This window comes from Anas platyrhynchos, chromosome 7 (assembly GCF_047663525.1).
Source record: "Anas platyrhynchos isolate ZD024472 breed Pekin duck chromosome 7, IASCAAS_PekinDuck_T2T, whole genome shotgun sequence".
NCBI classification, from domain to species: Eukaryota; Metazoa; Chordata; class Aves; order Anseriformes; family Anatidae; genus Anas; species Anas platyrhynchos.
The window spans coordinates 17,100,227-17,114,509 of record NC_092593.1 but is presented as its reverse complement, the minus strand read 5'-3'; the positions used below and the strand labels follow the sequence as shown (position 1 = coordinate 17,114,509).

General features: G+C 55.1%; 1 protein-coding gene across 2 annotated transcripts in view; it reads right to left on the bottom strand.

Annotated features, from left to right (window-relative positions):
• Positions 1 to 3,322: 3,322 nt before the first annotated feature.
• The window catches only part of SLC4A3 (solute carrier family 4 member 3), a 33,537-nt gene continuing 22,576 nt past the window's right edge, over positions 3,323 to 14,283 (bottom strand). For both annotated transcript variants that reach the window (XM_038182114.2, XM_021277160.4), the window contains 11 exons: positions 12,630 to 12,843; positions 12,085 to 12,306; positions 11,515 to 11,663; positions 10,300 to 10,494; positions 9,948 to 10,154; positions 9,380 to 9,469; positions 7,627 to 7,793; positions 6,971 to 7,224; positions 6,499 to 6,668; positions 5,872 to 6,045; positions 3,323 to 5,131 (listed from right to left, as the gene is read on the bottom strand). In XM_038182114.2, the coding sequence (XP_038038042.2) occupies positions 5,054 to 5,131; positions 5,872 to 6,045; positions 6,499 to 6,668; positions 6,971 to 7,224; positions 7,627 to 7,793; positions 9,380 to 9,469; positions 9,948 to 10,154; positions 10,300 to 10,494; positions 11,515 to 11,663; positions 12,085 to 12,306; positions 12,630 to 12,843 (1,920 nt within the window). In that variant the 3' untranslated portion in view covers positions 3,323 to 5,053. The remainder of the gene's footprint in view (positions 5,132 to 5,871; positions 6,046 to 6,498; positions 6,669 to 6,970; positions 7,225 to 7,626; positions 7,794 to 9,379; positions 9,470 to 9,947; positions 10,155 to 10,299; positions 10,495 to 11,514; positions 11,664 to 12,084; positions 12,307 to 12,629; positions 12,844 to 14,283) is intronic.

The following is a 14,283-nucleotide window of genomic DNA, read 5'->3' as shown; positions in this document are numbered from 1 at the left end:
ATCATCACTGTTGTAGCCCTGCTGCTTCGTCAGGGGATCCCCCCTTGCCAAAAACCCAGGAGAGGCTTCTCCGAAGTGGGGGGGACTACGGAGAAGCAGCAGCCAAAAATCAACCTCGTCCCCTTGCGAGAAGGGGACACAGAGCAGGGCACACGCTGTCCCTGCAGCCCTGGCCTCCTCCCAGCTCTGCTTTCACAGTCATTTGAAAAATGACTTAAAAGATGACTCCTGCAAATGGCACTTCCCCCTCCTCCCTCCCTCTCCCCCCGCTCACAAGCCAGCCCTGTCCCCAGCAAGGTGAGGCTGGTGGCAATCAAGGCTGCAGCGAAGCTCTCGCTGCCCGGGGCAGCACTGGGGCTGTGCAGCAGGAATTAGCCCGGGCTCCCTGGGGACAGGATCATGTTTGTGCCAGATGTGTCCCTGCTCCAGAGGAATGTGATTAAGGCCACCTGGAGAGGCTCTCACAGGGCGACAGCCAGCACTGCGGCACCTGCTCCCCCTGAGAGCAGGAGTGTGCACGGGAGCAGCTTCCCGGGGCCAGCATTAGCTGTGACAGACCAAATCCATAAGCAGGGGGCTCCAGCTTCCCCCGCAGATGGGGCCCTGCCCTTCCCGTGCTTGCCCTGGCTGAGGGTCCCTACCACACCTCTCGCCGTGCCGGTGCGGGGCTGCCCAGGGCAAAAGTATATTCGCTTGTGGCTTTTCCAGCTGGGTCATGAGAAATGCAGCCCTGGCGGCGAGATCACGGCATGAGGGAGCTGCACAGCACAAGGCTTTAATTACAGTCGGAACACGCGGGGATGAGGCCAGCCAAGCACATCCACCTAATTTCCTCTCCTATTAAGCCTGCCCTGCTTTTGTGTGACCCCGGCCCAGCCTTGCTGCTAATGGTGCGTTGCTGCGGAGGTCACAGCTGGCTCTGTAGCAGCCTCGCCGACGCTGCCTAGCTGCGTGTGTGAGCGGGGCTGTGCTCGCAGATACCATTACTGTGGGGTTCGTGCTACAGAAAGTGTGTCAGCCAGCTGCCGTGCAGTGGTTTCACAGGCGAGGCCGTTCCACCAGGCACGGGCAGCTCTGTCTTTGTCTCCGGCTGCGCGATGAACCCAGGCAGGCAAGCAGGGAGGTTACGTGGTGTCGTGGCATCGCCGCCGAGGCCTGCTGGTAGCCTGCACTCAGGACATTTCCTCTTCCTGATCTCTCCTGTTTGGCCTCAGCCTGAAAAATCATTCCTGGTTCCCCTCCCTGCGCTGCCCTGGCACGGCAGCTCCATCCTCCTCCTCCCGGGCTGGGACAAGAGCCTGCCACGGGTCCCCCTTGGCCATGACCATGCGAAGGAGGCAGCAGCATCCCTCCCTGCAGCCATGGGGCAATGCCCGTGGGGACGGCAGCCAGCTCTAGGGAAGGCCGGGGACAGGTCCCAGCCTGCCGTTCCCAAGGGGAGGCAGGTTTGTGGCTGTGCCTGCAAGGGCAGGTGCCTCCCGGCTCAGCCCTTCCTTCTCTCCCCGGAGCCTGTCCTGGGGCTGGTGAATCCATTTTTTTTGGTGCATTTTTTTTGGCAGAAAGGGGGCAGAGCAGGGGGCTGGCACTGTGACAGGATTGTACGGGGTCCAACTGAAGTGTGACAGGCTTTTTTGTGATTTTTCAGGTTTCATTTATGAAGTTTGAGGGGCCAAGGCAAGGACCTACAGAGATCCAGGGGGAAGGGGAAACTTTTCCAGTGGCATTGGCTTCAAGCGTTGCCAAGGGGCTGGTCTTGACCAGCAATTTCCCAACAGCAGGGCCATGTGATGGTGCCAATGCTATCTCCTAACAGAGATGTGTCAGCCCCTCCTGGCTGCAGAGAGTAAAAATAGCCGGAGAAGAGAGCTCAAGCATATTGAACCCAGCTGGCAGAAACAGAAACCCAAATAGTTTGCCCAAACACACAATAGTTTAAAATAATTCACGTGATAATTTTGGGAGTGGACTTCCTATTTTTAGGATTTCTCCAGACAAGGGTGAGCGCTGACTTCTGTAAAGATAAACCTCTCAGACAGCAGAGGTGGGAGAAGCCCACGGTCAGAGTGCGGCCCTGGGCCAGCACCGAGCCCCTGCCAGGGAGTTTGCACATTGCAGGGCATCCCCCAGGGCTGGGCTGGGGCAGCCCCTCGGCTCCTCTCCTCTCCTACATGGGCATTCGGTGGTCTGGCAAAATAACCTCCTGCTTATGGCAGCACCCAGCAGCCTCCTGTGCTGGTCCTGCAAAGTGGGGGTACCCCCTGAGCCCACCCTTCTTCTGTGCTTCCCCGAGCACTGCTGAGGAAGGCGGCGGGGAGCATGCAGGTGGAGCAGCCTGCAGGCAGAGCTCATGAATGCTCCAGGCTGCATCTGACCACACTGCACGTGCTGTAGCTGGGCACTCATACTGCCTCCCTCCTCTTCTGCACGGTCAGCAGTGCTGCTGGGACCTGGAGAGGGTGCTGCGGGACCAGGCGCTGGCTGTCCCGCTGCGGGCCCAGCCCAGGAGCAGGGCAGCCACCACCCCTGCACCTGGGCAAGCTCAGCCCTCTGCCACGAGCCCCAGAAACAACCAGCGACCCTGAGTGAGGGAAGTGGGGGACACCTCCTGTGCCCCACTGCAGCACCTGCCCCAGGCTGAGCGTGGCTGGAGGACGTCTGACCCAGTGCCACACGGACCCCACGGCAGGAGCAGCCAGCAGCTCAGGGAGATGCAGAAGGGTGCTGGGTCAGGCCTGTGTGCTGTCCGCCTGGTTTGGCTCCTGTGGGAAGAGAATGTGGAGGGAACATGTATTTATTGAGATGTTTCCTCTGTATTCAGCACGTGCCTACAGGCTGGGTAAAGAAACGGGCACGTGCTGAGCGTGCAGGCACACGCACGTACGGATGCACGCAGGCACGGGTGCACATTCCTGGTTAAACAGGGGGCTCCTGACCACAGTTTCCAGCGGCCAGCATGAGGTCTCCAACTCCGCCAGCCTGGTTTCGTGCAGTAACCAGCCACTGGGTGATGGTGCAGAGCCTACCTCTGTGCGGGTGGTGCTGTGATACCCCCTGCTCCAGCCGGGCTTGTTCCCTCACTGCCTGCTGGTGCAGGCAAGGAACAAATTTTGTCAGGGAATTTCAATTTGATTTATTCCCAGTTACCAAACTTCTAGTTACTGATTCCAGTGGTGAAGAAAAACAACAAATAAACAAATGGTTAGGGAAAAGACCCCCCTGCTTCCTGCTCTCCAGCCCCTTTCCCCGCTTCACTCGGTCCCAACCCACCCCTGCTGTTATACCCTGCAGAGCTGCCCAGTTCATTGGGGAACAGAGCCAGACGTGGTTCCTGTGAAGAGTTTATTGGTGTAGCTGTTTCCACTACAGTCAGAGGAGTCACAACACGCAGCGACAACAGGCCTCCTACACTACACAGGGAGGACAGGACACACACGGCCACAGACACACGGAGACGCTCGTCTCTCTGCCCCGGGCCCTGCGGTGGGCCAGGCTGCGGGGCAGGAGCCAGCTGCTGGGGACAGAAATACCCAGCAGGTATTTCTGTAGCCTCCTGGGGAGATGAGGGACCCTCCCGGCAGCGATGCACCCACCTTCTCCTGCAGGAGCCATGCTGATAAACAGGAACCAGGGCAGTGGCTTATCCCAAATCTGATGGCCAGTCAGTGCTGGAGGGAGAAGCTGGGATGCCATCTCCTTGGGCACTACCCTCAGAGCTGCCCACGTGCCAGAGCTGCTAGCTGCAGTCAGGGTGGCTGCTGCGTCTGCCTTGGCCCCAGGCAGCACTGCCAGTGGTGTCCAGGGCAGCTCTGAATGGAGGCTGCTGGTCCAGAAGACCCCAGGAGACATCCCTCAGAGCTGCCTGGAGGTGACCAGGGGGCTGAGTGCTGGGCACACTGAATGCTGCTCCTTCCCTGCTCAGTGACTTCACTGCAGGGCTGCAGGGAGCCAGCCCTGGTGGATCACTGCGCATGGAAAAAGAGGGGAACCACAGGACTGTTTTGTGCTCCAGCACTAAATCTCTTGTATAGCTTCTTAAATGTGGTTTGTGCTCAAGGACGGGGAGCTGGGGATCAGGAACTGGGATGTAACCCTGTGAGGAATTTTTACTCGGACCCCTGTAACCTTTTTAAATGTGCAGAATGGCACAGGACTCCTTGGTCCCTGCAACAGGGCACACAGCCAAGGCAGCCTGAAGGGTACCTGCTCATCCCCTCCCCGTGCTGTTTTCCTTTTAAGAAGAGTGTTGTGAAAGTTAGGAGGAAATGATCAGCCTCCTGCATGCCAAACAAGAGTGGAAACGAGTCCTGTGGGAGGGTGACCGGGCAGATGAAGGCCTAGAGGATGGGGCCTGCAGAGCACCCCTCATCTGCAAGACATCGGGGCCCAGAAAGTGCCTGTCCCACTGGTGCAGGGGGAGCTGTGCTGGCCGAAGAAGAGCACTGGTCCCTCCTCGCCTGTGTACTCGGGCACACACTGAGGTGGCAGCGCCTCCCAGGGAGCCCCAGGCTCAGGAGGGTGCGTGGGATGGCAGTTTGGCTGTGAAGGCAGAGGGAGCAGGAGGAAGGCATCTGCCCAGCTGAGCATGGAGGCTGCTCTCACTGCCCAGCCTGCGAGGAGCCCGCTGGCCATCCACTGGCCTGTCCCCGTGCCTGCTCGATGGTGCGTGGTGCTGCGACACCCAAGCTTCGTGGGAGTGGAGTGGGACACAGTGGGACCAGCTGGCAGGGCTCCCCTTCACCGCCTGCAGACTGAGCGCGGGCTGCCTCCAGCAGGGAGTGGGCAGCCCCCTGACCCACGGGCACTCTGCAACCACACCGCTTCGGGGTGTGAGAGGCATCTCTCGGCCCACCAGGTCCGAAAAGAGAGAGACTCACAGCTTCTGCCGAGCGAGTGATGGGGCAGCAGGAGCCAGGGCTGCCTCCTGGGGGCTATGAAACAGCCATTTGATGGTCCAGGCAAGGCTGCATGGCTCACGGCAAGTCTCCAGTTAGTCCTCGGGAGTGACGAGCAGGCGTGAGCAGCTGTCCTGCGCGTGGGGACGGCAGGCCCCAGCTCACACAGGCATGTGCAGCTCGTTGTACTCATCCCGGCCGTCCTCGTCGAAGTTTGGTTCCGCATCCTCGGAGTCCAACTGGGGAGAGACAGAGACAGGGCTTTGAGGGCCACAGCAGCCCCCAGCACGGGGCACACCTGGTGCCGAGGGAACAGTGTGCAGCGAGCCAGGCAGCTCTCTTCTCTGGGAAGAGCAAAGCTCTTGCTTCTTTCCCTCCCCAAAGGCCTGTCTTTTCTACCCCTCATGCCCACACATGCTTCCCCAGCCCAATGCCCAATGCTGTAAGCATTTTATTCTGACAGTGCTTGCTCACTGGTCCAACACAGAAGCTCCTGCCTCCTGCCCTGCCAGCAACACCCAGGCACACAGCATTTTGGGGTGCTGCTCCAGGCTGCTCACCAACAGGAACTCAGGAGTTTGGCAGCACCCAGGGAGCTGCCAGCACCAAAGGTGCTGGCTCTGTGGTTAAGTGCTCCTCTGCCAAGCAGCTGCAGGCACTGGTGTGTTGCTGGGCTGTCCCTGCTGCTGCCTCAGTGGGGAAATAGGGTGTCTCCTTGATGAAGTAGCCACAAATGAGAAGGAGAATGGAAAAGAAAGCCCTTGCTGTGTGGCAGGATCCTCTGTTTCCTTACCCTAGGCTGCCCATCCAACCCATGTTCCATTCCCAGGGCTACAAGCTCAAAGGAAGCCACCAGCCCACCTAACTGCCGTTGAACAAAGACCACCAGACAACAGCAGGGAAAGGCAAAGCTTTTCTGGCCAAGGATCTCCTCACAACAGCGTTGCAAGCAAGAGTGCGAGGACAGTTATCTGCTTACGGCTTTGAGCTCCCTGTCGTGGAAGAAGCGGGGCAGCACGAAGCGTCGCAACGGCACTGTCATGATCAGGACGAAGGGGAAGGCCAGGGATGCCACTGTCGATTTCACCACCCAAAGCAGCACAATGCAGGCCAGTTGGATGCAGGTGAAGAGATTCATTCTCCAGGTCTTTACCTAGGGAGGTAAATCCAGTCTGAGAACACATTTTCCTCCTACACAGGTTAACAAAGGCCCAACTGGCCGAACACAACCCTTTTACATGGCACAGGACAGTAATGCAATGCTGTGCTGTGCATTCTACCTGTTTGTACACTACAGCAAGGCAGAACCCTGTAGCACGTCAGCATTTGTGCAGCCTATCCATCAGTGTAGCGCCCCTACAGCCATTTAAGCAATGCATTACCCCTGTGAACACTCTGTCCATCCAATATCCTGGCAACACACTTCTGTGTGCAGCCTGTCAGCACGCTATCCTGGCATTTTATCACCTCCATGTGCATCCTGCACTACTTCTGGACACAACGTTGCAGCACACCACCCCTCGGGGGTCACCAAACTAAGCATCACCAGCATCCTCTCTCACCTGCCTCTTCCTTCTCTGCTCTCTTGCAGCCTGCCTTCGCTCACCTTAACAACGTAGATGTGGTCAGGGTGGTGCTTGGATGGCATGAAGATCAGGAGCAGTCGCTCGTAGAGCTGGATGCCGGTGAGGGATGTAACCCCCATGTAGAGGAAGATGCCAAAGAGCACAGCCAGCGGGATCTGCCGCAGCATGTTCCCCATCACAATGGACAGGCCTGCAGAGACAGAGCTCAGGGCATGCTCTTCTCATGCACCCAGCCCTCCCCCACCTCCTCTCTATCTGTCTTGGGGTGCATGAGTTCAGAGGAGTCTGGCTGGAGGGGGTGTGGAGAAGGACTGACTGTGGGGTCAGTTACCCAAGGCTTCCAGAGAGGAGCTGGCAGGAGGGTAAGCAGGGGCAGTCCTGCAGCAAGCAGGCAAAGTGCAAGCTGGTCTGTGGGGCGGGACACAGCCAGGGTGAGATCTGAGTGTCTGGCCCTGACCCCCCCCTCACTCCTTCCCCCAAGCAGAGGCTCACCGACGAGGGCGGCAATAAGCACTCCTGTCACACGCTGCTCCTTCACCTCCTCAATCTTGGGCTTCTCCCCGGGTGCAATGGCCTTGCTCATGACCGTCAGGGCGTTGACGTGGGTGACAGAGCGCACGGTTGCTGCGGTCAGCCAGGGCAGCCCAAAGAGGGCACAGAGCCCCCCCATCGTGCCAATGAGCAGCAGGTCCAGGTGGAAGCCAGAGCCTTTCAGCAGCTTCCTCTCCTTTTTGCTCACAATCAGCCTGGGAGAAAAGAGAGTTTGTGTCAGCCAGGCCAACCTACATACATCACAGGAAGCGTCCAGTGCCCATGGACAGCCTCGCAACTGGGACAATGATTATTCCCTGAACAGGGCACACGTGGGAACAACAAGGAGATGGCCAGGAGATGGCAGATGCCAACCTCAGATTAGAGGTTTTGTCCTGTGCTTGTCTGAGGCAGGTCTCCACCACACTGTATCCCAGGAGGAGAGCCACGAGACAGTGGAAGAACCCAAGAAGATGTGGTCTGAAATGGGCAGGGTCCTGCCCTTGCTGTCCCACCGGGATGTGAGGCACACCTCCACACCAATGGCACCAGCACCCACCCCAGCCCTGCCTGCCTGGAGGTGAGCGATGGTTGGTGTTGGCAGGGGAGGTACTCACGTAGTGATCTGCGTCTCCATGAAGATAAGGATGAAGACCAGGAGGGCAGGGATGGCAGAGGCAAACATCATCCACAATGGAAAGGTCCCACTGCTGCCCATGGGGTGAATGAACCAACCACGCTTGTGAGGAGATGTGACCGACAGGCCAGACGGGACATTCAGCTTCTGGTGGTGTAGCCACAAAACCGAGCAGTTATTCATCAATACTCACATGCCCACAGCCTCACACGGGTCTGGCCTTGATCCTCCTGGCCTCCCTGGTCTGAAGCTTCAGATGATGGGACAGCAACCCTGACCCAAGCTGGACTTTCTCATGGATAATCCCCTTCAGCGTAAAAAAATCCCATGTCCCCTCTTTCTAACAAGGGCCTCATTTCCTCTTTCAGCTACAGGAATTCACTTGGGTTTTGTCCAAAAGATCAACATCTTCCCTCAAGAACCTCACCCCCATGTCATGGCTTGCAGACCATGTTTAAAATGCTCCTTGACCTCTGCTTGGAGCATCCAAGTGCCCTGAACTGGTCACTCTTCTCTGAGGTGGTTTTCCAGACACTAAGCCTTTTTGGAGACATTTTTCAATATTGTTTTTGCACCGGGGACCCCAGAACTAGACACATTCTCTGGAAATGTCCTCACTCTTATCATGTTCAGTGGGAATATCATGTTTGTGCTCTCATCAGAGACCACACAGACTCCTATTTGTACATGGCCCCAACCCTGCGTTCACTAGCATTTAAAGTTTTGGCTCTGCCCTGCTTTACAGCAGTTCTTGCTATCTGTCAGCACGAACACTGCAGTGAGAGTTTATGACTTGCATTTATGTTAATCAGCATAAGTATGAATAATATTTCTGGAATGCTTGTACTTGAGCTAAGCTGTGCAACTAAGTACTGTTTTCTCAGAAAGCCATGTACATATGCTGAGTTGATAGTGAAATGATAATGCTTCTGATATTAATTGTTGAAGTGTAGAACGGTATGAAAAGGATGTAACAAAGTGTATGATTTCACCAACGTCTGATAAAACCAGATTTTACATTGAGATTTACATGAAAAAGAATGCATTTGGAATCCATTAAGCCTTGGGCTGTCTTGATAGAGAGCTTGCATGCTGAACAGGAGTTACCTTTCACCCTCTCCTTAGCGTTAGTTGACAGAAATAGCAAAACAAAAGGATAAAACTATGCATCTATTAAAAAGGGGAAAAAAAGGAAACCTATGAGATGGGTATGTTTGATAACTAAGTTTGTGCACAAACTAGGAAAGAGATCACTGTGCTTGAGATAAAATGATCAAAATGCTTAGTAGCCTATCGTTAAGAGGAGCATACACATGGGAGTACTGAAAACTTGACTGTACACCACTGAAAATACTCTATATGCCACCCCTTTTAGTGTGAATAAATTGATTACGTCTTGTTGAATGAAAACAAGTTTCTAGAGTTACAAACATGGAATTAACTGCATTGTTTAACTTTGATCCTCTAAAACCTCCCCTACCAACTGCAGGGATATCAGAGGGGTGTAAGGGGCACGCCGGTCCCTGTAGCTCTGGTCTCTGTCTCAGCAAGACCCTTGGAGCTTCCTTTCAGCGTGGGAGTAAGGACAAGGGGAGCGTCTCTGTTTGCTTTGCACTGTTATGACTAACAAGGCAGGAAATATAAATCCCCAGTTGCACAAGAGCATGCTTCGGTGTGGCACGGATCACTGGCTGTGCTGGAGGAGGGGCTCCGAGCGCAGCGCTGGCACCTACCTGCGTGTACGTATCTGTGATGGTGTAATCCACCAGCACCATGACCAGGATTGAGATGGGGATCCCAAAGTCTCCAATGATCCGCCGAGCCTGCAGAACAAACACTCTCGGTGGCAAAGGGCAAAGGTTGGCTCCTTACACCCAGTTGTAAGCTTTCTCCTGTATTCTAGTTTAACAGACTTGTTAAATGAGCTTTCCCTGGGCCCAGGGGATTTTTCAGAAAAGCTCACTAGAGCAGGACAGTGCAGATACCATCATCAACAGCCAGCTCTCATCCACAGCCTAAGTCAGATTACCATCCCTTCTGCATAGTATTTAAAAGACTGTTGGTGTTTCTTTGTCAGATGGTCCCTAATAGCACCAGCATCACATGGAGTAAAGTAACACTCCAGGGTGCAGTTGTGATCATACAGGGCTGGATAAGACACAAATGGCACAGAGTACTGTGGTCAAATTCATTCAAATTTTCACCAAGCAAACACTCTGAAGAACAAAAGGCTGCAGTAAGAAGCATTATTTATTTGGCATATCCCTTATCCCTAACATCTGGGTCCCACAAACCTCTCACCTTTCCTCCTAAGAAACGGCTGTTCTTGAACTTGCGCATGAAGAAGGCAATGAAGAAGGTGCCCAGCATGAGGATGAGGGAGAGGAGGGCAGTATTGGGCTGCATCCTAATTCCCAGTGACATTGCATCCGCGGAAAGCATGCTGGCATTCAGGCTGCTCTGCACGTTCGGTGGGTAAAACTTCAGCAGAGGATGTTCTGCAAACACCTGGGCAGGTGAAAGAAGCAGCAGGCACTGTCACCACATTCTTGTGGGGCAGGGGACACTGTTGCTGTTGGGGACAGGGGTGTGTAGAAGGGACCCGAATGGGGGCCCAAGAGACACGGCAGCCCATCCCCCCGGGAAGGCTCACCTTGTACAGTTTGTAGAAGGTCTCGTAGATGAAGATGAGGGAGATGAGGAAAGCAAAGATTTCCTGGGTGAAGGGCGAGATGTAGCGCACCAAGAAGCTTCCCTCAGCTGCCACAATAATGAAGATGAAGACGATGAGCCACAAACCAATCCACACTCTGCCTGTCAGATACTCAATGCCTTGTGTCTGGCAGAACTGAAATGGAAAGGGCAACGAGTTACTCACACCTCCTCAGGCTGCCTCCCTCATCTCCTCCCCATTAAGATCACAGTCTCCTGGAAAAAGGCATCCTCATCTCCACAGGCAACCAACACAGAGACCGCGAATTCAAGGCTGGAATCACAGGTAAAGCTGCAGACCTTTCATTAACACCAGCCAGCTCACCCCAAGTGGGTGTACAGAGGTACACCCTTGTACACCATGACTGGACAAAGCAAAACCCATCAACGGAAAGTGAGGTTACAGAACAGAAGAGAAATCCCCACTGCACAATGGCATCACCAGCTCCAAACTCTTGACACCCCAAGATGAAAACCTAGCTGTAGGAAAAAACATGCTTTATACACCCAGACATATCAGCAGCCAGAAAAAAGAAGGATTAAACCCACTGTTTAGAGGTAAGGTGACACAAAGATACTTTAACAGTGAAGAGATCATGCTTCTTGAGAAAAAAAAAACATGTCCATCCTGCCTGGGCAAGGTATCTGTATGCACCCTTGGGCTCATCCTGAGAGGCAGAATGTGCATGGGATTTCCAAAATGGGTGACACACTGAATGTTTTTGGGTTCCCATACAAGGAAATCTGGGTACGGATAACAGTTCTGAAACTGTCTTCAGACGAAGCCTCAAGAACAAGGAAGGATGGTGGAGCAGTATTTTAGGAAGCAGCTCCAAGTGCCCACTGGGCTGCAGCACAGGGCTGGGGGACAAAGCTTCTCTGGCAGTGAGCGGGTAAAGGAGTGCTGTCACCATTGTCACACCTCAACAGGGTCAGCCTGTAGGATACAGCAACGGGAGACAGAAATCCCAGCAGTGTGACCTGGAAGGGGTCAGCATAGATAAGGCCAGCCCCAGCTGAGTTGAGGACAGCCTGGTAGGACACAGGGCGTCCACAGTAACACAGTCCCTTGGGAGAGCTGGGAAATGCTGGCTGCCCTCTGCAGTGCATGGGCAGAGCGAATGGGTGCCAAGCACGGACACTGCTTCACAAGTACCTTGTAAAAAGCTTCTTCAAACACCAGCAGAGGCCCTGAGAAGCCAATGACCAGGAGCGGCTGGGCTCCAAGCAGGGAGAAGAGGATCCCTAAAACCGAGGTGGAGATTATCAGCTCGGAGACCCCCATGAGACCCTCAGTTTTCTCTCCTGGGAAAGAGAACAGTATGTGAGTGTTACAGACAGACACAGGCGCTGTCTCCATAGACAGGCAGTCTGTAGACTCCACGCAGAGGAGGCAGGTCCCTGTCCCACCGGTCAGAGGTCCCCTGCGCCGGGCAGGGAGTGCAGACGGAGACCAGGGAGCCTTGGGTGATGGCTCCCGGTGCCTGCCTCCAGCCCTGGGCTCCTCTGGCTGGAACAGCACAGCCTGCCTGGAGAGCGCTCAGAGAGGGGCAGTGAGCCGAGGCTGGAGAGGCCGAGCAGCAGCGAGGGGACAAGGCAGCGGCCACAGCGCAGCACCGCTGCGCTCCCTCAGCAAGCGGCACCGAAGCCCACCCCAGCACAGCATCACACAGACACAGCCAGTGTTCCAGCGTGCAAAGAGCAGACCAGAAAGCAGGCCCATTACCTAGGAGTCCCCCGAAGGTGATGGCAGGAGAGAGAGCAGCAAAGTAGATGAAGAGAACGGCCGCGAGACACTGGCTGTGCAAGGCGTCTCTGATGTCACTGAGGTATTTGGGGTACCTGCGCTTTATGTCCCGAACCAGACCTCCAAAAAATATTCCAGTCCGCTTCAAAGGGTCGTCCTCAGCTTCCTCCTCCTCTTCCTCAGCTTTCACTTCACACAGCTCTGGAGGTGCATGGAGGGCAGGGCTTGAGCGAGGGAATTCGGGGCCACCCTTGGGCTGCCCTTTCTCCATACCCCATGGAGACCTTTCTCCTGCAGCACTAACCTGCTGGGCCCCCTGTGACTGCACATCCCATCGCCTCTAGCTGCCCCCAGCCACTGTCCTGCCTCCCCTTGGCCCCCCTCTCTGCTGCCCCCCACCAATGCTGCCCACTGCTGGAGCCAGGCCCCGCTCACCCCTCTGCCAGGCTCTGTGAGGGGAGGGCCCACTGGGGCACGGAGGGCACTAGGCACAAATTCTTTTGCCCAAATTTGAGTGGAGAGACCTTTGGCTTCCTGGACATCCCCCTCTTTCATGGACTTCTGCTCCCTTTCCTTCCTCTTCCTTAGCAGCAACTTCTGGAAGGTGGCAATGGATTTGAGCAAGTCTTTGCCCTCCACCTCTGATGGGGGGATGACAATGCTGCAGTCCAAGAACTCATTGATTGCGTTGAGGAGGTCCTGACGGTCATCTGCCATGTACGCAGCCTCGTGGAAGTGCTGAGAGGGGCAGAGCAAGGAAGAAAGGGAGAAGGCTTAGAGCAAGACTGCACTCAGCTACCTACCAACTGGAATCACAGTGCTTGCTGTGACCCTGCAGTAACATCCCACTCCCTCCACCCACTGCTTGTTTCACTGCTGCCACGCAGTGACCCACATTCCCTCCCACTGCTCCACCTATTGACATTTCCCTATATATCCTCCCTTCCCTATAAATCCTTCCCAGTGACCTCCTTGCTTTTCTCCCCCAGGCTCCACTGCTCTAGCCCATCCCTGGTAGCTACGTGTTCCACCAGACCACAGGGCTCCCCTCCTGTGACCTCTCCATCGAACCAGATCTGTGCTTCCCAGCTATCCTGGTGCCTCTTTCCCTAGTTAGCTGCTATACTTTGCCAGCCCATGACAGTGTTTACTCCAGGCCACTTGCTGTACTGGTCCAAATCCTCCTCCTTACAAGCTCTGTATGTGCAAAGCCAGGCTCAGGAATATTTCAGAAGCCAAGCACCACAGAGATGAAAGACTTCAGGTGTCCCCTGTCCCTGCAGCTCAAAATTGGGACTATGCAACAGATAGATATCCTCTTAGTCTGAACTTGGATTGGTTTTGAGGGACAAGCTGGTGGAGTCCTAACACACTGCAGATAAAGTACAAGAAGCAGAGCGTGAGACATGTAAGCGAGGAGCAAGCATAGGAGACACTTGGGAGACTTGGACATAAGGATACAAAATATGGGAGAGGAAGGCAAAATGGGAGTGTACAGCATGAGGGAAGCTGTGCAGGTGAAACCAGGCAGAAAAAAATGGAGATGCTCCTGGCAGCAAGGACAAGATGACAAGGAGGGTCTCTGAGGAGACAGCACTACTACAGGTAGTAGGGGAGGTAGCTGGCAACTGTGCAGAAGTGCTGCATCGCCTCCTGCGTATCGCTGCAGTGAAAGGGCTAGAAGAAGATGAACAAGTGAGCAGCCTGTCTGTAAAGCAGGTAGGCGACAGCTAAGGTCTCTGCAGTGCACAGACTCCCTGGAGCCACGGCTTCCAGCTGTAAATGATACCGGGCTCCCTTTACGGCGCCAGCCACTGAGTAACCTTGCTACAGCCAGCCTCAGCTGCAGCAGCTGACTCCCCTGCTCCAGCTACAGAGCAGCAGGGCTCAGATGAGGAGATCAGCCCACAAACATAGCACTGAAGCTGGAATATGGCAGCTCACCTCTTCTGGCTCTAAGCACAGTCTCAACTAACTCCTGGGGAGGGATCTTTCAGCTGGGGGCCCTTGTAGCCCACAACCCACCTGCTCTGTGTGGACCTCTCAGTCCCCATTTCAGGGAGAGGTCTGCACTGATGCCAGGAGTGGCAGTTTGTTATTTGGTTAAAGTTGCATGGCACCAGCCAGAAAGTCCCTGTGAACCTCTGACTCCTCCATCTTGGATGTATGCAGCAGATG